Raw genomic sequence first — 26,382 nt, 5'->3', positions numbered from 1 at the left:
AGTCCGATAATGCATGACCAATTTTGATTTGTCAATGTGAATATTATATCTTTAAACGAGCAATTCTTGTATATATAATATATATATATACTAGCTGACCCGACAGACGTTGTTCTGTACATAATAAGTAAATTACTATTTTTTATTAATTTGTCAATAATATTTCATAACATCAAGAATTATTTCGTAAAATATGCTTGCTCCCTGTTTTTATAATGAAATTGTTTCACAGTAGAACTGTCAAACCGTGCGTCAATAAATTCTCTCAAAGAAAATATGTCCATACAAAACAAATATTGAAAATAAAAATAATTATGCGTCCCAAATCGAAATAAAAACTATCCTATCTCTCAAGTTGGACCAAACTGCACTCCATGAAGTAATCCCGATTAAAATCCGTTCATTAGTTTAGGAGTCCATCGCGGACAAACAACGTGTCACGTAATTTATATATATTACTAGCTGACCAGACAGACGTTGTTCTGTACATAATAAATAAAAAACCGTTTTTAATGAATTTGTCAACAATTTTTCATTGTAACATAATAATATGCTCCTTGTTGTTATAATGAAATTGTTTCACAGCAGAACTGTCAAACCGCGCGTCAAAAATACTCTCACAGAAAATATGTCCAAACAAAACAAATATTGGAAATAAAAATAATTATGGGTCCCAAATCGAAATAAAAACTATCCTATCTCTTAAGTTGGACTAAACTGCACTCCATGAAGTAATCCCCATTTAAATCCGTTCATTAGTTTAGGAGTCCATTGAGGACAAACATTGTGACACGAGATTTATATATATTAAGATGATATAATCTGAATCTCGGAAACGGCTCCAACGATTTTCATCAAATTTAGTAAACAGGGGATTTCGGAGGCGATAAATCGATCTAGATCTAGAGGTTTCAATTTTAAAACAGTAGTAGTAGTTAGTGTACTTTTAAACAGTTACAATAACATTATAATACAAAGGTAAATTTCGCCACTATAAACAAGACTATAATAGCTCAGATGGGGATTGGGTGATCCGGAAAGTAGAATACCCCGGTTCGAATCCCGATGTCCTATAATTTTTTTTCCGACATAACCGTACATCCGAGCAAGGCTCGGTCGTACGGATATCTTTATATATATATTTCTTGTGTGCGTGTGTATGTCACTGAACTCCTCCTAGACGGCTGGACCGATTTGGATGAAATTTTTTGTGTGAGTTCAGGGGGATTCGAGGATGGTATAGATTCACAATTGAACTACCTCTTATACGGCTGGACCGATTTTGATCATATTTTTGTGTGTTCCAGTGAATTTGAGATTGGTGTGTGTCTTCAGGTGGATTTGAGAATGGTTTAGATTCACAATTAAACTACTTCCTAAACGGCTGGACCGATTTTGATGATTTTTTTGTTTGTTTCAGTGAATTTGAGATTGGTTTAGATTCTCAATTCCGTCCATATAATATAATTCTCTCCGTCCATATAAATAAGAACTCCTCTTAACGGCTGGACAGATTTTGCAAATTCAAGACGTGTGTACAGGACAACGTCTGTTGGGTCCACTAGTTATTACATAAAATATCAAGGAGCACACATCAATGTCTAGTATGGCTCACGGCTTGTAAATCAAAATCGATTCGAGTAACAATAGATTCGCTTACCAAATGTAAGCTAGAAAACCATATTGCTGTATCTCCGTTCTTCTCTCGCGAACGCGTTGTCTATAAGTACTCAAGTATATTGTAAGTACCTACTAATGCCTTATCGATACGGCAAACCTTAATTTTAAAAGGGTTATTACTGTATGGCGTTCCCGGAGAAATCATCTTTGAGAAGTAATAGTACTCATATAGTGATTAATTGGTCCAGGTATTCCAGGAGAGATAGTAGGAGTTGAGCCAGCTCCCACGAGAAACCGCACCGCAATTATTAGAACGCAGGACATAGACCCGGACTCCGAGGAAATGTCCACTGCACCATTGAATGGCGTGCCAGCCATCCCAGCTGCACCGTTAGCTGGCATGCCAGTTGTTACAAGCGTTCCAGCTGCTCCGAACGTGCCAACCATGCCAGGACCTAAAGTGATGGCAGTGAACGGAAATGTTGAAATGCATCCGAGTCCCAAGAAGGTACATTAACGATAATCTTAATAATCGAGGCAGGCGATGGCTGGCCCATGCGTCATGTTTGTAAACGGCCGGTACTTGTGGTGACAGGATGATAATGTTACCAGAAACTCTGCTATTTTTTTAATATTAAAGTTACATTATATTATATTTTTAAACAATCGTTAATAAAACTTCATTAATTTACGCTGTGTGTGGATTGATGTATCTACTGTACTCAATATCTCTTGTTTTTAAGTATTAATTTACATTTACTTCTTTGACTTACGTGTAAGGCATTGACTATTTGGTGATTGAGTATTTTTGTTGCATCACTTTACATATTATATTGTAGTTAAAATGATTTATAATATAATAAAAGAACATACGTGCGTAGTTAAGTTCCCGGAGCAGGGTTTCTCGCTTAAATGGCATTGCTTGTGGCGGCGCCATGCGGGTTATTACCTTCCCTACGATATACGATATGGGCGAGGGAAGCGATGGCTGGTCCATGCGTCGTGCTTGTGAACGGTGCCTGGTCGGTCCTGTCTTCGGGGGTTTTCATTTATATACTGACAATTTTAAGTTATTTGTTTAAGTAAGAGGTGTGTTCAAAAAATAACGAGATTTTTGTTTTATGAAAAAATCTTTATTTATTCATCAATATCTATTTTGTCCCCTTCAAAGTAACCCCCCTCGGATATAGTACACTTGTGCCAACGCTTTTTTCAATCCTCGAAACACTTTTGAAACTCAATCTTTGTAATAGCTTTTAGCTCTTTCAGCGATTCGCTTTTAATGTCATCTATGCTTGTAAAACGACGGCCTTTTAATGCAATAATAAATTAATATCCGTAAAGCCATGTTTCGCCACCTGTTATAACACGTTTTAGTAGTTCTGCATCGTTATTAATTTCATTTAGCGACTCCTGAGCAAGTTCCAACCGCTGTTTTTGTTCGAAATTGAACAATTTTGGAACGAATTTTGCTGCCACACGTTTCATACCCAAAACATCCGAAAAAATTTCATGGCATGAGCCAACTGATACGCCAACATCATCAGCGACTTCTCTGATTGTGATTTGTTGATCGTTCATAACCATTTCTTTCACTTTTTTCACGTTTTCATTGGTTGTTGATGTGCTTGGGCGTCCGGGTCGTTCGTCATCTTCAACGTTTTCACGGCCATCTTGGAAACGCTTATACCACTCGTAAATCCTTGCTTTACTCATAGCAGACTCACCATATGCCTTTGTTAACATTTTACAAACTTCACTACACTATATTTCAGTTTTTACGCAAAATTGAATACAAATTCATTGATCCATTTTTTTTTCACAAACGAAAATCGCCGAGCTCGAAAAACACGTCTAACGTTAGCGGCTACCACTCAAAAAGTAAGCAATGAATATTGCTGAAAATTTTATCATACTTCAGGGGCATGTGTACCAACATAATAAAAAAAAATTATGCAGGCGGACTCTCCAAACCCGCGAAATTTAAAAATTCTCGTTGCTTTTTGAACACACCTCGTATTTATATAAAGACTATCTTGAATATGACGTATATATATATAAATAGACTTTTCTGCCCCAACGGCCATCTGTCCGTCGAACTATGTGGCCTGCCCACTGCCACTTCAGCTTCGCAATCATTTGGGCTATGTCGGTGACTTTAGTTGTCCTGCGGATCTCCTCATTCCTGATTCGATCTCGCAGGGAATCTCCGAGCACAGCCCGTTGCCCTCTGAGCGACAATGAGATTCCTCATAATAGCTAGCGACCACATCTGCGTACCGTAAGTCAATATAATTAATATAATTGTTACACTGCGGTTATCCTGCATACATATTTGGCAGCCGGAAGTGTTGCGAGTACGGGGAGCGTGGACGACAGCTCCGACTCTGTGGGTGGTGGGAGGTCCAGGCAGCAACAAGGCAGCGATCTGTCACCGAGCGGTCTCCAAGCGACAGGGCTGGACGCTCTTCAGGTACCTAAACATTATTTAATTCAAAAAGTGATGCAATGTCGCAAATACCGTACTTAACAGTTTACGTAGGTAATATTTATTCATTAACTGCGAATATTGTGTTATTTTGTAGTAACACTGTAAAAAACGTCACTAAAAGCCTTGACTTTTTTGCTGAGAAAATTTATTTTGATTATGTTTTGACTCTTGTTGTATTTTAAATAGTCAAAACATTATAGTATATTCAAAAACAAGACTTTCAACAAACATATAATTGAAAACAGTGAATAATCAATAATTCTTTAAATTTATTATTCTCATAACTGAATTTTAACATTAATTATTTGATATTATTATTATCATAATAATTATATTGACGTTTCATTGAGTTTACAATCAAAATGGTTACTGTTTTAATTCTTTAAAAAGTGATTTTTATTTAAACGTGTCAATATTCGAACAAAATATAATGTTATTACAATGTAGGGATGGATTCTTTCTTACGTGTTTAACCAATTTTGTACCTCAGTACTTATATCCGAAAGTTGAAAATGGTTCGTATAATGTAAGAAATACGAGGTCATTGACTTTTAATTTCCTGGGCAAGTCATTTTGAGCATACCGCTAGACGAAAGTCTACTGTGCTATAAGTTTGTGTTTGACAGTCATTTAAAACAGGTCACATTTTGAATTTAATTAAAAATATAAACAAATATGAAATAAAAAAGAAAAAAACTTGGCCCGTGGGGCCCAGAGGCGCGGAGAATGTACAAAGTACTATCTTCTCGCCTCAACAGGACTACTGAAAACCCAAGCGCTGGCAGCTATTTCTGTCAACAGATCAGCCAAGTTATCCAACGTGGAAATAATGCCAGTATTCTAGGTACGCTTTCCCGTAATGATAGTTTCATGTAACCATAGTATTGTAAATATAGTTAATAAGATATGTTATGCTTAGTATGTAAATATATTTAATATTTTTTATGCGTGAAAAAATTACTTCACCAAAACAAAGGGAAAGCCTTAAAACTTAGTTGAATTGTTGCACACGTATAGGCATTGCAAACTCTATGAATGGTGATAAGAACTCTATTAAATATGTTTATTTTTTTTGTGAACATCTGGGAAGTAATAGATATGAGCCAAATGGAAAACCACGAAAGTCGCATCTGAAAGATATTTTCAGGACCTTAAGACGCTAATAGTCACTGATTTATCTTATAATGTACTTGAATACCAGTTTGGGCCAACGTCTTCGAGCATTGGCGGACGCTGGAGGCGGCCCAGCGTCGGATGGTGCGATATCTCGTGCTGCAGTGAGCGGGGGTGAACTGGCTCCCATAGACCTAGTCTCCAGGCTGGTGAAGACCGCAGTGCTTGACGCTGCGAAGAGTGGACATGGGCTGGTACTGGATGGATACCCGAGAGACCTGGAACAAATGGAGTGGTATGAGAATGAGGTATGTGTGACTAATATATATACCAAATCAGCATTATGTGCCCATATATCCAGGGGCGTGCATACCATATAGGCAATAAGCAGTGCCTAGTTCGTTAAGAACCTACATAAATACAGCAATAGTGCTAAAGTTTTAGTTTAATTTGGTTCCGTTATTCTATAATCAAACTTTTATTGAACACCCACTCATTAAATTTTACCTTACTCTAAATACTACCGTAGGCAGTCTCCAAATTGCGTCATTCGATATATAACTCAACTCAACCTCAAAACTTAGTAATGTTGGGCTAAGGCTAGGGTTACTATGGATGCGAGTTCTGACGAAAATTTGTTCTGACGAGTTCTGACGGATTCGTCAGAAGAAACAAACGCCTGGTATCCAATGACAGTGTTTACACTGGCAACGACGAATGCGTCAGAACATGCACGACGTCGTCAGAGCCACTCGAGCGTTCAAACGAGTTTGATTTTTTCGCACGACCTGCGTCTGCAAATTTCGAGTGATTTGGTTTCCACCATGGATAACGATAAATTGATCAGTCTCGTGTACGAGAACAGGTGTTTGTGGGATATGAGAGACAAAAATTATCACAACAGAGATATTTCTCGGCAAAAGTGGGAGAAAGTTGCTACAGAACAAACACTCTACATTTGGAACTCTCCTTTGTCGTCTCTTCTAGAAAATAGCTCGTTGACATGCTCTGTGTTTCCACCATTAAACAATAATATTTTATTTTAAATAATGGACTTTCAAGAAAATCAAATTCATCAAATTCGTCCATCTTCACTGGATGGCAGAAACGAACTGACTATCAGAATAACAGAAAACGCGCACAGTGTAATCGCCTTGTTCTGACGAGGATTTCGGACGTACTCGTCAGAAAAAATTCATCCAGTGAAGATGGACGAATTTGATGAATTTGATTTGACATCGATAAAGAAGGTCTTACTTCCGTTGATATTCCCGAGCCAACAACAACAATGTGCCAGTTTCACGGAGATATAATCACTACGTAAGAAGCGCGAATGAGACTAGAGAAACCTTGAAAAATCATTTTGTTAGTCCAGCAGGTGAAATTCCGTTTCAATACAACCTACTGTAATAATTTATAGCTCTACAAGTCATGTTCTTGATCGATAAAATGTAAACATTAATTCTAATTACTCATGTACCTAATTAATGTAAACCCCATATCAAAATAAAAAATTGTACTTCTTGCTAGTATTGAGTTCTGTAGCAACTTTCTTCCACTTTTGCCGAGAAATATCTCCGTTGTGATCATTTTTGTTTCTCATATCCCACAAACACCTGTTCTCGTACACGAGACTGAGAAATTCGCAGACGCGGGTCGTGCGAAAAAATCAAACTCGTTTGAACGCTCGAGTGGTTCTGACGATGTCATGCATGTTCTGACGCGTTCGTCATTGCCAGTGTAAGCACTGTCATTGGTTACCAGGCGTTTGTTTCTTCTGACGAATCCGTCAGAACTCGTCAGAACAAATTTTCGTCAGAACTCGCATCCATAGTAACCCTAGCCTAACCCTAGCCTAAAGCGCAACTACGACTAGTTAGATCTACAGTGCCTACCTTGCTAGAAAACCAATGCCCGCCCCTGCATATACCTTAACCTTTTTTTTTACTTTACACTTGGCCAAACAAAATGCAGTGCCGTTCAGAATTTTAGGGAAGCCAATAATCTGAGTAGCAGGAAAATTTCTCTCTTCATGTTAGACCTAATATCCTAAGGCTTAGTAGACCAGTTCTTCTACAACTGGAGCGTACAGCAAACCGATACATAAATAATGTTTGCACTTCTCCGTGGCGGCAGAAATTAAAGCACCACTTACGGCTGGTATCCTGTGGAAAGACCTCCCACTGGTAAAAGTTAACTCATGACTATTGAAAAGTCAGAATAGTGCGAATGTCAAACAGAACTCCGTAGACCTGAACTAATCATTTTCAAAATATCTTTATTAAAATCTATACTAATGTATCTTAATAATAATTCTTATTAAGTGAAGAAGTAATTGCTGTTAGACATCCTCATCACCAGACATCAAGAGATACGTTGCTGACCTTTAAGGTGGAAGTATGCTCTGAGCTTGAAGACCCTTGAGTCGTATCGGTTCAAGGATACTGCAGCCGGTAATTGATTCCACAAAGTGGATGTGCGAGGCAAAAGATTGGCATTGGCATGGCATTTTTATGGTATTCAGATGCAGGTAACCTTAACTAGGTAACGCAATAACCTAATCAACTCCTCTGACCACTACTCGTTATATTCCTTTTGTCTTTAATTATTATTATTATTACTGTAAAGATTAATTTTATTCATGGCGTATTACAATCTCTGTATCTCAACTGGCTCTGTCGTAAATCCTATTACTCCACTGCTGAACATCTAAATGATCGGACAGCCCGGGACAAGATTATGATTAGTTTATAGCGATAGAAATGATTGTACAATATTGTATATTTTTATTGAAAAGAGCGCAAAAAAATAATGCTGGGCGAGTTTCTTGCGCCGCTTCTTCTCTCTCAGAGCGCCATTTGTTTCCGAAGCGGTAGTAGTATCTAGTAGTCATTAGAAATGACATCAAAAAGAATTCTAAAGTAATCAATTTTGAGAAAATAAATGCCTGTTATGCCTTTTATAGCGTCTGTCTGTGTTGGTAATTAATATAAATTACTACTTTAACTTTACCTTTGTAAGTAGTACTTTAGCCTATACAAATGAAAATATAAAGTCACGTTTTACAGAAGAATTGAGTTGTAATATAAAATTGAAAATGTTACCACTACCTAACAGACTAACTAACTCAGCATATCTCCGGTTCGAAATATCTCTGTTCCCTGCAGCTGGAAGGCGGGAACTTGGAGAAACAGTAATTTCTATCTTATTTTTATTTTATGAAAATAAGGGACGAGACGAGCAGGACGTTCAGCTGATGGTAATTGATACACCCTGTCCATTACAATGCAGTGCCGCTTAGGATTCTCGAAATACTTGAATTCTGAGCAACACTACAACTGCGCTCGTCACGTTGAGACAAAAGGTGTTAAGTCTCATTTGCGCTGTTATTTTACTAGCTGCGGCGCCCTTCAGACCGAAACACAATAATGTTTACACATTACTGCTTCACGGCAGAAATAGGCGCCGTTGTAGTACCCATAATCTAGCCGGCATCCTGTGCAAAGGGTCTCCTTTCCTTCCCACTGTTCAATTTATTACTGGTATCTTTTGTCTTTTAGTTCCACTCACAGCCGCGCATGGTTCTACTGGACTGTTCAAAGCTGCAGCTGGGTCGTGGAAGAAGAGACGACTCTGTGGCGGCGTTCAGAAGACGGCTTGAAGTGTTTCGGGAGCTGAGTTTGCCTATGCTGAAAAACTTGGACCAAGACCATAGACTTGTTATTGTAAGGAACATTTTTGGATTTCGTAGACTGACTGACTTTCTTTTTCTTCCCGTTAAGTGATCACCGCAGCCCGCTGTCTCTTGCAACACCAGAGGAATCACAGAAGTGTTGCCGGCCTTTAAGGAAGGTGTACGCGCTTTTCATCGGCAACTTTATTAAATCACAGATGTCGTTTTGTATAGTGCTTATGACTGAGTAACTCTTAACAAGTAACAATAACATATTTTGATAATCGTAAAACCAAAAAACATTGAAGGCTCCGGGCATGTGTCAACTACTTGAGGTTTTTTAGACCACTGCCAATATCCATATACATATTTCAAAAAAAACAGTTAAAAGAAAAATAAATTAATTCATTTTAAATAAACTTATTTTAACTTTTGGTAACTGAATCATTCACAAACTGAGGCCGAAACATAAACCCAACACGGAAGTGAACCTAAACGTGCCTCACATCGGCAGGCTATAGGTTTTTGATTAGTCGGATTTATTAATTCTGCATATGCTTGCTTATACATTCTGGGTAGTAGAAGTTACTACCCAGAATGTATAAAAACAGCAAAATATAACATTTCTTCGACCTCCCTTAGTAGCATATTATGGTTGTTCTGTAATATAATTTTAGAGACTACAATTCTTTCAGTTTCCACCATTTAAATTAACGGGACTCTTAGTTCAATAATTGTGCTTAAATTGTTTAAGGGACACTTAACCTACAGTTAGTTTTCACCAACACTTAGGCTGCGTTGCATGATATTAGCTGTAAAAGTTAAAAAATTAAATATCAAGTCAGTATCGAATATTTATTTAAAGCTTTGACAGGATATTAACAATAGCGGCGAAGATTGGTCAGTTACGGTTAACAGTTAAAATTATGTTGTCAAATGGTGCAACAAATTTTTTTGCTTAAACGGTACTTTAACATGTTTGTTAATGCTAAAGTTAGTTTTAGCCTTAGAGATACAAGAGTTAAGTATCAAAGACGTACTTATTACGAATTTTTATTGATATTTTGTATGGTGGTGCATGTATTTTCAATGCGTGTTCGTGAGTCATTTTTCTTTGACTACCTATATAGTAATATCTTAACATCCAGGTGGACGGAGACACAGACTCGGACGAGGTGCAGATGGAATTCTCGCGAGTGCTGGATGAAGAGATGACGAAGGCCGAAGCCATCGCCCAGATGCCACAACATACCCGGACGAACTCAAGTCAGTTGTAGTTAATGTGATCTGGTTACTGTCAAAAACATTATCCCTACATTATATTTTTAAGATCCTTCCCTTTTCATAATGACTCCATCAATATTTTTTTATAAGAGGAGACAAACTGGCAAGAGGTTCCCGTGGAAGAAAGTGATGGTGCGATCACTCATGGACATCCGCAACACCAGGGGTAGAGTGATGCGTTACCGACCTCTATGTTGGGCATATGCTCTTAGCTTAGATAATTTATACGTCTCGACAGAGCCTTTTGCTGCTAGACAACCGATGGAAACATGCCAGTTTTATTAGTGTAGTGTGCGTGAAAAGCGTACGTTTTACACGCGCGATTTTTATGTACTTGTGTGTTACACTAATTCAATTTAAAAACAAAATGTATGAACGATGCGGGACTCGAACCGGCGACCTCACGCGTGCGAGCGCTCTTCAACTGAGCCAACCGTTCGAGTGACGTAATATCTTGATATGTCTTTGTTCATCTCTCAGGTTGTGGCTTCATGTACAGGATCTACTTTACAGTTGATAACCTGCTCAACCCCAATATTTATACAGGGTGTCCCAAAGTTATGGGACATGAAGTCAAGTACCTCAAAATTCGTTGATAGGGTATTTTACTGAAAAAAGACTTTATATTATTTTTAAAAGTTAGTAATTCTGCATTCAAAGATTTTCTAACAATTACTCGCCTCGTCTGGGAATCGAACCGACTTAAATGTAAAAAAAACACCTCTACTTTTATGATATTATGTAGATATGAGAAAGTAGTCAATTACGTGGGTATTTTTTTGTAAATTTATTAATTAAATGCTCAAAATGTGATCCCTCCTGTCTAACGCAAATCGACAATCTTTTAATGACTCCGCTGTCTAAATGGTAAGAAAATCAAAAGATTTTCTTATCATTCTTTCTTATTAAACAACAAATCTGTTAGATTTGTTGTTTAGATTAAAAAGAGCTTTTATTGAGAGAAGTGTTTTCAAATTTAATTTGTTATTTATCCCAGAAATGAGGGTTGTCACATTAAAAAATAACAAATTGTTTAACTGTGTGTTAGTGTGTGTGTATTGCTCAAATGAAAAATTAACGGTCAAAACTCAATTTTTTTCGACTTTTTCACAGCTGTCACAGTCTATCTAGAGGAATAAATTATCTAAAGCTCTTAGCTGAAACGTTTCTAAGTAGTAACGGTTCGGGAAAAATGCAGCCGGTAATTGATTCCACAAAGTGACAGTGCGAATCAAGAAAATCCTCGTAAACCCGCGGAATGACATATCAACATGATGCGGTTGGAAATTCGCATTTTGACGTGATGTCCGGTGGTGGAATTTTATTTATTTTATTATTTTTATATCACTCTCTTAACCTCTCAACCGAGAAACTGGGGAGGCATAAAGCTTACTTGACAAATTATGACGAACCAATATTGGGTTTCACGCGCCTCTTCACAGAATGTGTTCATCATTGGATTCTTACATTAATGTCGACCTGTTTTCGCACTCCACGACTGCTGCATTTAAGACTAAGTTAAAACAACAATTACTGTCCTTACCTTAAACCTTGTATCTTTATTCATTATTATATCCCTGTCTGTGTCTTGATTTATATAATACTGTGTATTCGCCTAAATATTCTATTGTTCACTTATCTTATCGTTCTGTTGTCATGTCTGTAAAATTGTATTCTTTTGTGTTCTCAGTGAAACTATTCTAGGATATATCCAATATTGTAATTTGTATATTTATTTAACTTAATTTTGTACTATAGTGATGTGTCTGTTTGTTTCCTTAATAAATAAATAAATATTTATCGACTAGAATTTCCGATTACCTACCTTATATGGTTTCCCTTATTGTTTCCCCCATTTCAATGTAAAGACAATGAATATATGAATAAAATATATTAATTTGAACATTAATTATTAAAAATTGTAACTAATTTTGTTTACAGATTCAACAATAGAACAGTTCACACGTTCCGTTTCACGAATGGGCGCGGGGTTCGCAAACAGTTTGCCTGTGAACGGAAACGTGCACAACGGAACGTTGCCCAACGGAAATATCTCAAACGGATTCATTGGCATGGGTCACAATAAGGTTTCTAATTATTTACAATTATCTAAGGAATTCTACACGCCGGTCTGGTACACATACCTATAGACGGCACCCTTTATTAAGAAGCCCCAACTGGTAGTTGATAACTGACGGAAAATGAGCACTTATTCATTATGCAACCATTTTAGGTCAGGAAACTAGCAAAGAGGATACTACGGAATAAGAGGCGGGACTACCTAGTTGGAGAGGAGAGGAGACGAGAGGAGATTAGCCGCGAAGCGGTCAGGTTCTTTCCACCAAAGCGGAGGGGAGATGTGTAGCGAGGAGATGTGAGCTCTGCATAGCGGAGATGTGAGCTGTGAGAGCTCGAAATCAGTCAACTGATATCTACGAAAGGAAGAAAAAAAAGCGCGTACACCGGCGCGTAAAGGCCGGCAACGCTCCTGTGATTCCTCTGGTGTTGCAAGAGATTGTGGGCGGCGGTGATCACTTAACAACAGGTGACCCGTACGCTCGTTTGTCCTCCTATTCCATAAAAAAAAAAGAAGACGTCTTGATCCATTTCTACCGAAGCTAAGCGGAGAGGAGATGTGGAAATAACAAAATCTGATTGGTTATCAAAACGCATCTCCCCTCCCCTTCGTTTTGGTGGATACCAGGCCTTAAGGAGAACCTACACTACAATATAAAATAAGATCTATTGTATAACTGACCTTATTCAAATGCAATTAAAGATTAATATTATTATTGGACATAAAGTCTGCACTATAGAAAGGGTTGTGACGAAAAAATCTTACACTTCTTTTCGCCTAGCCCCCACCCGCCAATCCTGTACCGTACGTTAAGGAACTTCGTTTCAAAAATATTATTTACCAAAATATATCTTATTTCCAGGTTAAACCGTTGATGAATAACACGAAGCGAGTAGCAACTATATCGCAAATGTCCCAGGATGACGTCAGAAGGCTGTACGAGCAGAGCACAGGAGAGATCACCATGAACACGCATATGTAGACTCTCTCTGTGTGAAGTCCTCCGAGTTGCTAATCTACTTCAGATTCTACTACAATTAAAATAAAGACTATAATACCGTAGTAGACATAACAAATTTATGTTTGTTCCTGTTGTTTCCATTATGATTATCACAGTTTCTAAAAAAATCTCTAATGTCTTATGTACATCTTGCCATTATAAAGAATGAATTGAGAGGAAAAAAAGGGTGTGTGTACTTATGTATGCACGCAAGAAGTCATACTTCTTAGGCCTGACGAAGCAAAAATCATTAAAATGATTTATTTCTCGTGCTATTCTACGTTTTTAGAAAGAACAATTTTGTAAAAATCTTGCAAAGATGGCTTTTACAATTAATTATTAAATAATGAATACGGCTGTATGGGCTTGAACTCTTTGTCTGTCCTAATAATGTATTAAGAAACCAAAAAAAATAACGAATGACGCAAACGTCACGTAATTTTAGGAACCAACTTCAACCTGTTACTTTTGTTTTACAATGATGAAAATTTCACTCTCATCATTTTTTCATAACGCGCCTAAAGACGTAGGTACTTATAGCTTTAAAAAAATTATCTTAATGATTCTTGAGGACCTAAGTTATAAATAGTAAGAATAACCCAATTCTGGAGCATACAGGTGGTATTAATATCGGCTTCATTGCCCCAATAGAAACAGTTATGACGTTAAAAATATTGTACAATAAAGACTCATTCAATTTGGACTTAACAACTTGTCCATTTAGCCATTTAGTGATGTATCTATGTAGGTAATATTAGTTAGACTAGCTAATTAGAAAAGTGCCGATATAATTATTAATAAAATTAATTATTGTAAAAATATATAATAAATTTAAGATACTATATTAGTAATGATAAACCTAAGAAACTCAATTATATTTAACTCTAATATTTTTATAATAATTCTAATGTCATTGTATAACAATTCGAAGGTTAGGTAATTGTTTATCCTATTAAGTATTCTTTAATGCTAGATGTTTATAGAATAATTAAATTAAATAGAAGAGAATTATTCGGTGGTCTAACATTCAAGAATTTGTCTACATCTCATTTGAAGTGAAAAAATCCGCCATATTGCTCGAACTTAGACCCTAATCGGCATCGATATAAACCCATTTGCAAAAAAACGGGCACCCAAAATTTTTCTGTGGAAAAAACAATGGAAATCTCAAACATAAGAAGTTTTCATCATCATTATTTTCAGCCGGAAGACGTCCGCTGCTGGACAAATGCCTCCCCCAAAGATCTCCATGACGGTCGGTCCTGCGCTGCCCTCATCCAACCTCAGCCTGGCGAAACTCTCTAAGAAAATAACGATTCACTCGATTGTATGAAACATGTAGTTATTGATAAATCGACAGATGACGGCTATAATCTTGTAAAAAACGGTGATAGCTGAGATCTACTACGTTTCAAGAAACTGTTCGCTTTCAAACTTAGCCGGAATATACTTCGTCGCCAATCGCCATATTGTATTTACTACTATTTCAAACTTACGTCAAATTACTGCACATTTCATACTAAAATAAATTTTACTCAGGCACCTGTAGTATTTACATCCTCTTTGTCCATCCTAATCCAGCGATCTTGACACTATAATATCATTGATCTTGACCAGATCTACTCGTCTTACAAACCTTAGTTGCATCAAATCCCTTTTACAATTACTGTTAATACGAAAATACTCGAATAAATCAAAAGTGCCAATTTTTTCGCAAAGGAGTTTATTTTGATCGAAGCAATAACCAAGCCCTTGTTTAACACGACTCATATTTTTAAAAAAAATGTCTTTTTAAGTATAAAGTAGGTAAGCGTTGCAATATAATCACCTTAGAGGGCATACTTTCAAAAAAACCATAGATTAATAAAATATAAAAACACTGTTGATTATATTTTTATTATTTTAGCTAAAAGGCCTGGTTTTATGATTTCTAAATATAAAGATAGACGAGAAAAAAAAATTAAGTTTTTTACCGTCTCAGTTGAAGTTAAAATTAAGTTCGTACATTTGTACTGTATTGTACTTTACAATAAAATATATTTTCACTAAATTGGTTCAAAAATTGTTAGATTTTGTTTATGTAAATCGCGTTTAGACAGTTTTGTGAAACTATTTACCTGGTTACTCGGTGAGAGGGTGAGAGGGTGACAGGGTAACCATGCTGTTAAGCCACGCCCATATCATCATCATCATCAGCCGGAAGATGTCCACTGCTGGACAAAGGCATCCTCCAAAGATTTCCACAGCGATCGATCCTCCGCTGCCCTGATCCAACGTATTCCGGCGATCTTGACCAGATCGTCGGTCCATCGTGTGGGGGGTCTACCAACACTGCGTCTTCCGGTACGGTATAAGTAAATATATACTAGCGAACCCGACAGACGTTGTCTTGTAAACACGTCTTAAGTTTGAACAATCAGTCCAGCCGTTAGGAGTTCATTAATTTTCATGAATTCACTAACATGGGCAGGAATTATATATGGACTGAATTGAGAATCTAAACCATTCTTAAATTCACTAGAACACACAAAAAAAAATCATCAAAATCGGTCCAGCCGTTTAGAAGAGATTTCAATTGTCGCTCTAAACCATCCTCGAATCCACTTGAACACCCACAAAAAAAATCATTCAAATCGGTCCAGCCGTTTAGGAGGAGTTCACTGTCAACACATGTACAGAAGAATTATATAATATACTAGTGGATCCAACAGACGTTGTCCTGTACACACGTCTTAAATTTGCAAAATCTGTCCAGCCGTTAAGAGGAGTTCTTATTTATATGGACGGAGAGAATTATATTATATGGACGGAATTGAGAATCTAAACCAATCTCAAATTCACTGAAACAAACAAAAAAATCATCAAAATCGGTCCAGCCGTTTAGGAGGTAGTTTAATTGTGAATCTAAACCATTCTCGAATCCACCTGAAGACACACACCAATCTCAAATTCACTGGAACACACAAAAATATCATCGAAATCGGTCCAGCCGTTTAGGAGGTAGTTCAATTGTGAATCTATACCATCCTCGAATCCCCTTGAACTCACACAAAAAATTACATCCAAATCGGTCCAGCCGTCTAGGAGGAGTTCAGTGACATACACACGCACACAAGAATTATACATATAAAGATAGACTAGCTGACCCAGCAAACTTTCTATTGCCGATATTAAAATCGCGATACAAAAGTAACTGTTGATCGTAGATGTGTGAAAATTTGAAGTTGTATGTATTTTTTAGTGCTGACTCAAAAACAAATTTAAAAAAATATGTCAAAAAAAATTAAAAAAGAAATTGGCGTGGACCCTTAACATTTAGGGGGATGAAAAATAGATGTTGTCCGATTCTCAGACCTACCCAATATGCACTCAAAATTTCATGAGAATCGGTCAAGCCGTTTCGAAGGAGTTTAACTACAAACACCGCGACATGAGAATTTTATATATTAGACTAGCTGACCCGACAGACGTTGTTCTGTAGATAGTAAAAAAATACTGTTTTATAGGAATTTGCCAATAATATTCAAAACATCAAGAATTATTTCGTAACACAAGCTCCTTGTTGTTATAATGAAATTGTTTCACAGCAGAACTGTCAATTACTAAATTCTCCCACAAAAAATATGTCCATACAAAACAAATATTGAAAATAAAATATGGGTCCCAAATCGAAATAAAAACTATCCTATCTCTCAAGTTAGTTTAAACTGCACTCCATGAAGTAATCCCCGTTAAAATTCGCTCATTAGTTTAGGAGTCCATCGCGGACAAACAACGTGTCACGTGATTTATATATATTAAGATATACGGTACGTATACACGCCCCATATATCTACATTTAATTTTGAATGTATGCTCTTAATGTTAAATTTGCCCTAGGTGCACATGTAGCTAAGGAAGATTGTAGTATAGATTTTTGTACACATAAATCACCAGAGGCCAAGTTAGTACTAGACGCGTAGGGTTATATTTATGTGAGGGCATTTCACAATGATCCTAGATAGGAGTTTTTAAAACGTATAAAATATATTAAGAATCACATTATTGAAATGTTCTATGAGATTTCCTCACTTTTGTATAATATTAAACATTTTTTAACCTATAAATTGCTTCTTAATTTTTACGTAGGTACTATATAACTTATTTAATTAAAGTATCGCGAAATGTATACTTAAGACACGCACAAATAGTTTAAAAATAACTTATGTACATTTTTTGATTTATTGAATTAAAAAAAAAATAAAGATAAGTGTAGAGCTTAAGAGTTTCTTAACCGACGTAAGATTTTGTGGGTACATGTTCTGCCCTTGTTCGAAAAAATAGTTTTAGAGCTATTATTGTATAGGTATTTTTAGAGTTCGGTTGGAACCTATTCTACAAATTGTTAATTGATTAATTACAATTAAAATTATAATCTAAGATCATTAATACGTCCAGAAAGACTGTGGCAGAGACAGTGACATACAAATCGCGAGTGACGACTAATATTCCTGGCCTGTTTTTATCGGTTGTCTAACAGCAAGAGACTCTATCTAGACGTATAAATTATCTTAAATTATAACAATTAATTTGACCTGTTTAGGAAATTAAAAATCTTTCGTGCGAGTAATATTATTTTTAAAAATGAGTTCCTGATTCCGAATTTGTATATCGTTATAGTTTTAAAACCAATTATTTTAACTTCGTGTTATATTCGGTACTCCTCATAATAATAACCTAAATATAAGAGTCGTTTCGAGTTCACTCATTGTTATTATTACTGTAATAATTTAGTACAAACTGTATAGTAATAAAATTTGAAAAACAAAATTTTATGAACGATGCGGGACTCGAACTGAATTGAGAGTTGAAAAAAGCAAACAGAATTTTATAACGAGGCGGTACTCGAACGGTTAGCTCAGTTGGTTAGAGCACCGGCAGGGAACGCCGGAGGTCGTGGGTTCGAATCCCGCATCGTTCATAAAATTTTGTTTTTAAAATTTTATTTGTGTATTAATCCTAGAAGTGAGGGTTATCACTTTAAAAACATAACATATTGTTTAAACTGTATAGTGTCAAATATGAAATTAGATAGTTTTAAATTTAGCCACTTATTCCGGGTCTTAGTTATGTCAACCGATAGACCTAATTCTTTATTGTCTAGGATGAAGTATATACCTGGATGTGACAAAGAAGTAATAATACCGTGCATGAACGAGACTCTCTCGCACTTTGGTTGTTTATATGCTGGTATATTGTAAGTCTGTGAATAATAAAATGCTTTCAATCGGGAATTATATTAGACTCAAAAGTCATAAGATTGCATTTGGCTACTTGACAGTTGTAACTATAAAATATATATAATACTAGCTGACCTAGCAAACCTTGTATAGCCATAGCCACAATTATTGTATTCGATTGCCATCTTGCAACCCTATTGCGGATCTGTGCATGGAACAGAATAATATAAAAATCGTGATACAAAAATAGTTGTATATCGTAGAAGGGCGAAAATTTGAAGTTGTATGTATTTTTCAATGCTGAAACATAATAAAATAAAAATAAAAAAATTGTCAAAAACATAAAAATAAAATATTTAGGCGTGGGTTACCCTTATGGTTATGGTTTGTTAAGTGGCTTTGATCCAGTTCAGTTCAGCCCTGTTACACTGCGACCAATGTGATCTATTGTTATAGCCACTGTTAACTTTAGCTCACTGCTAAGATTGATTCTTTTCATGAATCTTATTATGTATTTTGCAGTGAGCTGACGTATCTCAAGTTGTTGAAGAATTGGACTTCCCAAAGACATGCTACGTTTACGCATTAAAGGACCACATTCAGAGGGAATGTGTAGTTGGGTTTCATCTGCACTATTACAGAATCTACACGCTCTGCAATCTCTGAGACCTAAGATTGAGAGGTGTTTGTTTAATCTATAGTGCCCCGTTAATGTCCTGGTAAGTTTCCTCTACTTAGCCCTAGTGCCTTATTCACAGCCTTTTTGTTGAAGGCTTGGATTAGGGTTTTGGAATGGGTTAATCCCGGAGTGTTGCTCCAGAGTTTAATGCACTCTTGTGAACATGATGTATCAAGGGTTGATTTAACAAGACTCCTTGGGACACCACAGAAGGGTTCAGGGCATAATTGAGTGCTTTTAGCACTAATTCTTGCAAGTTCGTCGGCGTATTCATTGCCTTAGATACCTGCATGTCCTGGAACCCATCGATGTGTAACACTGTTTATTCCTCCCAGAGTATTCAGTATAGTCCGGCATTGTCTACAAGCTTTAAGACTGTTCTGTTGGAGTCTATAGCGGACAGAGCCGCCTGACTATATGTGTGGATATAAATACACTTGCCGACGTAGCCTTTATTTTGGATGGTTTCCGCACATTCTATTATGGCGTATACCTCCGACTGGAAAACGGAGGCAAGAATTCCTAAGTTGACAGATTTGCCAAATTTGGGGCACTATCCGAAGACTCCACAGCCAACGTCAGATTCCGACTTGGATCCATCGGTATACCATTTAAGGCTCCCATTTTTCCAAGTAATTCGATTGTTTAACGAGTCCTCTCTAGTGGGGAATTCCATACTAAAGTTGGTGATGAAAAAAATTTCGGCAGCATGCCGTCACTCACCATGTCTAATACAGGACTTCTCAGTAAGGATTGCTCAAATAGCCGCAGCGAGTTTGAGAGCCAGTTCGTCCGCATATGGGTCATTACTCTATGCAGGCCCTCGCCTCCTTTTGTAGATATAGGATTTCAGATATAGGTTAAAGGGCGGCAGGTTCAGAAGTGTATTTAGAGCTGCTCCCGGCGTGGCCGTCATGGCTCCTGTTGTTATCGCGCATGCAGTTCTTTGAAGGCTTCCTAATTTATTAATAACGTTCTTTTGGACAATTTTTCTGCACCAGACCACAGAGCCAAATGAGTCAACCCATTTTACCGTAGTAGAGTCGGCCATTTTATCGGCTAAGGCCTTTATGGGAGTTTATCAAATGCTTCTTCAATGTCTAGGAAGGCGCAAAGCGCAATTTGTTTGTCCTCAAGTGCCCTTTCAACCCTGCAATATATACGAGTATATCTAAATGGTAAAGTAAGTAAGTAACCGTTTCGTAACAGGTTTCAATAGATTTACCTCTACAATAGGCATGTTGAGTACGGTGGATGGGGTTATTAGGTAGAACCTTATCTCTGATGTACCTGTCTATCACCTTCTCCATACCTTTCAATAAGGATGAGGCAAGGCTGCCAGCCTTGGGAATAAGCAGTACCTTGACCTAAGTCCACTGTTCTGGGATATGTATACATGCAAAACTCGCTCTGTAGATCCTGAGTAAATGTGGAAGGAGAATGTCAATTCCTTTCTGCAGCAAAACAGGAAGGATGCCATCCTCCCCACTTGCTTTTTACGGTTGGAACGATTTAATTGCCCATTTCACCCGTGCCAGTCTTATTAGTAGGGCATACATACCTACATACACCAGCCCTCCCTATGAGTTCCATATGGTGTACTCGCCTTAAGATCTTCAACCTCAATATTGAGCGCTCCAGGTTTGAGACTAAAAGTTCCAAGGTTTCCTTCAAATCGGATGTGAATCTATATAAGTTCCAAGAATAGCTAGGAAAAGGAAATTCACAGACAGCAGAACCCCGCATGCCACCCGAAGGGCTAAATACTACTCTGATTCGCCCTGGTTTCGGAGAGACACCGTTTAAGACTGGGCATCCCCTCAGCCACGCATCCATTGGCACTGTATGTATGACACCATGGATTGGGTTTTCAGAGATTCTTAGCCATCAGCCAGCGACAGACCATATTTCTACAGAAAGTCACTAACAGATACCCAGGATGCACCGGCCAGTAGTCTTCATTCCGGGAGAATAGAACATTTCACCTTGGACTGAAGGCCCTATAGCACACGTGGAGGTAATCTCTCGTAGTACCCCATACCCTTATGATTTAGGGGTATCAAAAATAGATGTTGGCCTATTCTCAGACCTACCCGATATGCAAACAAAATTTAGCAATGTTTGAAAAACTGTGACGTCATCAATCAAAACCTCGCGTGACTATTAATGTCCAAAATTTTAAATTTATAGTGAAAAATATGATAGAAAGATAGATATGAATAAGTAATAATTGTAGAACATAATATAAAATAGATTATAAACACTTTTCGAAAATCTGTCAAGTAGCCAATTGTACTTAATTTATTATTATTTATAAGAATAAGGACCAATATACTGATAAGAATAATTAAAATATGTTTAAGTCAACTTTACCTACTAATTAAAATTATTTGGCCAGTGGCGAACAGATTGGGATATATTTAATATTAATTTATCTCATATTTTCACCATTGTCGATTATTCTACTGAGAAGTCTTTGGTTTATACAGACTGTAATCGTTAAGGGTCATATGGCGATTATTCTGTGACTACTACTTCTTTTTTAAATAAAATAATGGACGGGACAAGCAGGCCGTTCAGCTGATGGTAGTTCAGACGCCCTACCCATTACAATGTAGTGCCGCTAAGGATTCTTGAAAAAACCCAATAATTCTGAGCGGCACTACAATTGCACTCGTCACCTTGAGACATAAGATGTTAAGTCTCATTTGCCCAATAATTTCAATACCTACGGCGCCCTTCAGACCGAAACGCAGTAATGAAATAGGCGCCATTGTGGTACCCGTAATCTAGCCGGTTTCTTGTGCTATGGAGCCTCCCACTGGTAAAAAATAAACACTTACAGATGTAAATTAATAGTTAACATCATCCAATCAATAAAATGGCATCAATTACTTTGTTGTATTTGTAAAATCAAACGAGAGGTATCCAAAATTTTGATATTAAACACTCCCGTACACAGTTACGGATTAATCGCATGGTCACTTAATGGTTACACCACGTATACATCGGCTGTGTACATAAACTATAGACTTCTCAGTAGTGTAGATAATATAGGTCTTGTTCTTAGATAATTAATACGTCTAGATATACTGAAATAACCGTGAACATTACGAAAAAATAGCGACGAACTCTTAACCTTTATTTTCAGCATCGCACGCACACTAAAACAAACTGAGTAACAAATCGCGAGTGTAAGACGTAGCGTGTCATGCACACTAATGTAATAAACCTGGCCTGTTTGTCTAGCAGCAAGAGAGCATCTAGACTAGGGCTTCCTCTCGATATTGCGGGATCCAGCGCCATTTTCCAATCCCGCGAGATGCGGGATTACGGGCGCGGGATCCGCGGGAATTGCGGGACTGAAAATAAGCGTGCTTGCGATGCAAAATAGGATAATCTGCGTGAAATATTATTCTTAATAGCTCAAGTTATTAACAATTTCTGCTGCAGGCTATATTGCGTCTAAAATACGCAGTAGTTTGGCAGACGACAGTTTGGACATGTTGTGTTTCCTTCGCAAACATTTTCAGTTAAGATTAAAATCTGACAAACTTAATAATTATGTAATAATTTATCAGTTTAAAATGTGTTTTTTGGTTGATTATTTAATTTTAGTTTATGTATTTTTTGAAAACGATTTGTTTTGTTTTGATTTGCTTTTTATTCAGAATATGTTATAGTTTATTTTTGTGAAAAATACAGTATAATTTGATTGATCTCTTTTTAATAGTAATATGTACGTAAATAAATGTGGAGTTGATAAATTCATTGTTTTAAAATGTGCATATTTTCAATATGCGGGATCCCGCAAATACCGAGATCCCGCGGGATTGAAAATTCGTAGTCCGCATTTGTTTAGTCATTTAGTCGGCATTTGCGCCGAGATTGATATATATGAGATGAGGCCGCGGGATTGGAAGCCCTAATCTAGACGTATAAATTATCTATGGTTTTGTTGTAAGGTTATTATTACTTTATTTATACCATGAATAAAAAAGCACCTTTGATATATTGTATTTTAATTATTACAGTCTACACCATTTAACTTGGTTTTTTTATTACTTGACTAGCTGCTGACTCAGCAAACATTGTATTGCCATATAAAGTAATTTAAAAATTTCAAATAGATGCAACCGATTCTCAGATATACCAAATATATCGTACTAAAATAATTATTGTATTCGATTGCCATCTTGCAACTCTACCGCAGAATAGCGAAAATTTGAATTTGTATGCATTTTTCAATGCTGAATCATAAAAATAAAAATAAAAAAAATTGTCAAAAACTAAAAAAAAATTTACTTTGGTTCAACCTTATCATTTAGGGGTATGAAAAATAGATGTTGGCCTATTCTCAGACCCACCCGACACCCAAGAAAATTTCATACAAATCGGTTAAACGGTGTCGGAGGAGTTTGGTAACAAACGCCGGGAAACGAGAATTTTATATATTAGATACTACACCGTTAATTTTTTCTATTATCTAATGAACTTGTATGCATATAGACAATGTACGACGTTTAATAAACAGAACAAATCAAAGCCGAAATATAAAACATGCCGCATTTGCATCATAATAAGCATCGACTGCTGTATCTGTACATTGCCGCACTTACTACAGTTGTTTAAATTACTGTTGGTGGATAAGCAGCAATGTAAAACATTTAATCAGTTTACGTTGAGTATGTTGAATTAAGAACTCGATTAGTGACAGTTGACACATGACTTAGGAGAAAAGTGTGCATACATTGTCTTGCCGTTCCGTTTTCAGACTGCAAATGTAATGTCCTTATATGAATATAACTAGGTAACACTGAACATGTTTAGAAAATGAAAAACGGCTTAATGTAGAAAGTTGCCAATACTTTTATTGTTTTTTACAAGTAATCTCCATTTCTGTCTACACATCGTCACATTCGATGGAACAACCGAGAAAAGCAGTGGGCCCGTTCTTCCTTATCTTTTTTCTCTTCTATGGCATTTTCGTACGCTTTCACCGCATCTTCAGGGCTTGTAAAGCGAATACCTCGAATTTTATCTTTAGTTCTTGGTAATATATAAAAGTCGCAGGGCGCCAGGTCAGGACTGTATGGCGGATGACTCATTATCTCGACGTCTGCCATAGTCAAATATTCAACAGTCAGTTTTGCGGAGTGCGCTGAAGCATTGTCGTGGTAAAGGAGGATCCTGCTTCGAGGGCGCTGCTGTCGAATTTATTCCAAGACAACAGGCAAACAGTGATTGACATACCAGTCTGCAGTAACTGTCCTTCCATCTTCTAGCACAACTCTCGCGAAATGACCTTTCCAACCAAGGAATAAGGCAATAATCTTTTTTCCTTGAATTCTTCCTTTATTTACCTTAGTTGGCCGATCCTCGAAAGGAAACACCCACTGAGCTGATTGTCTTTTGGTTTTGGGTTCGTAGCAATATATTCAGCTTTCATCACCTGTGATGATATCAAATACAGCATTTGAGTCACTTCCGTTGAACTTATCTAACATTTGGCGACACCAGTCCATGCGAAGGTGTTTCCGGTCGTCGGTTAAAGTATGGGGAATCCATCTGGTACGCCTTAATTTTCGTGTAATATGTTTTGAACTTGACTCATACCAATGCCTAGGCTTGCCCGTATCTGCTGATAGATCACTCTTTTATCTTCCTCTATCATGCGTCGCACAGCACTGATGTTATCTTCAGTAGCCGCTGTTAATGGACGTCCCTCACGCGGATCATCATTGAGATTGCTACGTCCACGCCTTAACTCATTAAACCAATTGTAAATAGTGGCACGAGATGGGGCTTCATTAAGAAATGCTAATCGCAGCCTATCATAGCTTTGTTGTTGAGTAAGCCCAAAATGAAAGTCATAATAAATCATTTACCGAAAATTTTCGCGCGTTAGGTTCATTTTCACGTGTAACAAGAGTTTAAGATTTGCCACTAATTAACAAAAACAAATAACAAATGAATGCATTAGGTTACAAAAGAGTTCTATACTTGAAACTGAAAAAAAGGTTTCATCAGCAATGTTTCTAACTGGCCAGTTCTAAACATTTTCAGTGTTACTCACGTATACAACAAAAAGCAGGTCAATAGTCAGTACTGCACCAATTCTCTGTACGGTATACACCTCATGCCTGTCTGATGTAGATGGAACCCTGACTGCTACCAATGCAGGTGATACTGGCGATCAAGAAGCACTCTGCTACAACCTCACTGATACTCATAAAAGGGTTCAATATAATCCTAAATAAAATAGCTCCAAAAAATGGAGGACCAAAGCCAAACCACGCAAAAGATGTGCAAGGAACCTTCACACATCCCCCCGTGTTTGCTAGGGAAAAACAAGATAGTGTCAGGTACCTGGGTACTTCGGACGTCATTACTTGTCCGGGCTTCAACTTATTAAACAGCCAATTATATAAAACCTCTATTGGATGCTAGGCTGAAACAGATTCAACTGTCGCACAGAATGTAAAACACGCTCATTGGGAAAATAGCACAATATAATGTTTACTAGTGTATACGTAATATATAATTTCGATTTATACCAGTGGGAGGCTCCATTGCACCAGATTCCGGCTAGATTGTGGGTAGGTACCACAACGGCGCCTATTTCTGCCGTGAAGAAGTAATGTGTAAGCATTACTATGGTTTGGTCTGAAGGGCGCGGTAGCTAGTGAAATTACCTACTGGGCAAATGAGACTTGACATGTTATGTCTCAAGGTGACGAGCGCAGTTGTAGTGCCGCTCAGAACTTTTGGGTTTTTCTTTAATCCTAAGCGGCACTGCATTGTAAGCGGCAGGGAGTATCAATTACCAACAGCTGAACACCGCGCTCGTCTCGTCCCTTATTTTCATAAAATAAAAATATAAATTCGAAAAAAGTAATTAGTGGCGAGACAACTTACATTGATAAATTTTCTTTGCAGAATTAACACAGCTTACAAAAAAATACAAAATTCCATAATGGAATCCTTCAAGCTAGAATTCTTTACTGAAAGATACTCGACACATAAATAATCTGTTCAAAGTAGGCACCTCTGACACCAGGATTAATACGGCACAGGGAAAGCTACTAAGCTGCAAAGAGGATATAAATACTAGATACGTAATAAGAGGCGAGACTGCCTAAGTAAAAATTGAAATTTAGTTTAGTATGAAACGTGCAGTGATTTGACATAAGTTTGAAAAAGTAGCAATAACAGTGTGGTGATTG

The 26,382-nt window shown here is 37.1% G+C and overlaps 1 protein-coding gene across 1 annotated transcript in view; it reads left to right on the top strand.

Annotated features, from left to right (window-relative positions):
- The window catches only part of LOC126979893 (uncharacterized), a 60,688-nt gene extending 46,653 nt beyond the window's left edge, over positions 1-14,035 (top strand). Inside the window, exons 7-13 of the mRNA XM_050829470.1 lie at positions 1,869-2,128; positions 3,963-4,093; positions 5,313-5,532; positions 8,785-8,949; positions 10,046-10,163; positions 12,123-12,268; positions 13,121-14,035. Coding sequence (XP_050685427.1) covers positions 1,869-2,128; positions 3,963-4,093; positions 5,313-5,532; positions 8,785-8,949; positions 10,046-10,163; positions 12,123-12,268; positions 13,121-13,240 — 1,160 coding nt within the window. The 3' untranslated portion in view covers positions 13,241-14,035. The remainder of the gene's footprint in view (positions 1-1,868; positions 2,129-3,962; positions 4,094-5,312; positions 5,533-8,784; positions 8,950-10,045; positions 10,164-12,122; positions 12,269-13,120) is intronic.
- Positions 14,036-26,382: the final 12,347 nt, after the last annotated feature.

Source organism: Leptidea sinapis, chromosome 4, assembly GCF_905404315.1.
Source record: "Leptidea sinapis chromosome 4, ilLepSina1.1, whole genome shotgun sequence".
Classification (NCBI taxonomy): Eukaryota; Metazoa; Arthropoda; class Insecta; order Lepidoptera; family Pieridae; genus Leptidea; species Leptidea sinapis.
This window is presented reverse-complemented; position numbering and strand designations above follow the sequence as displayed.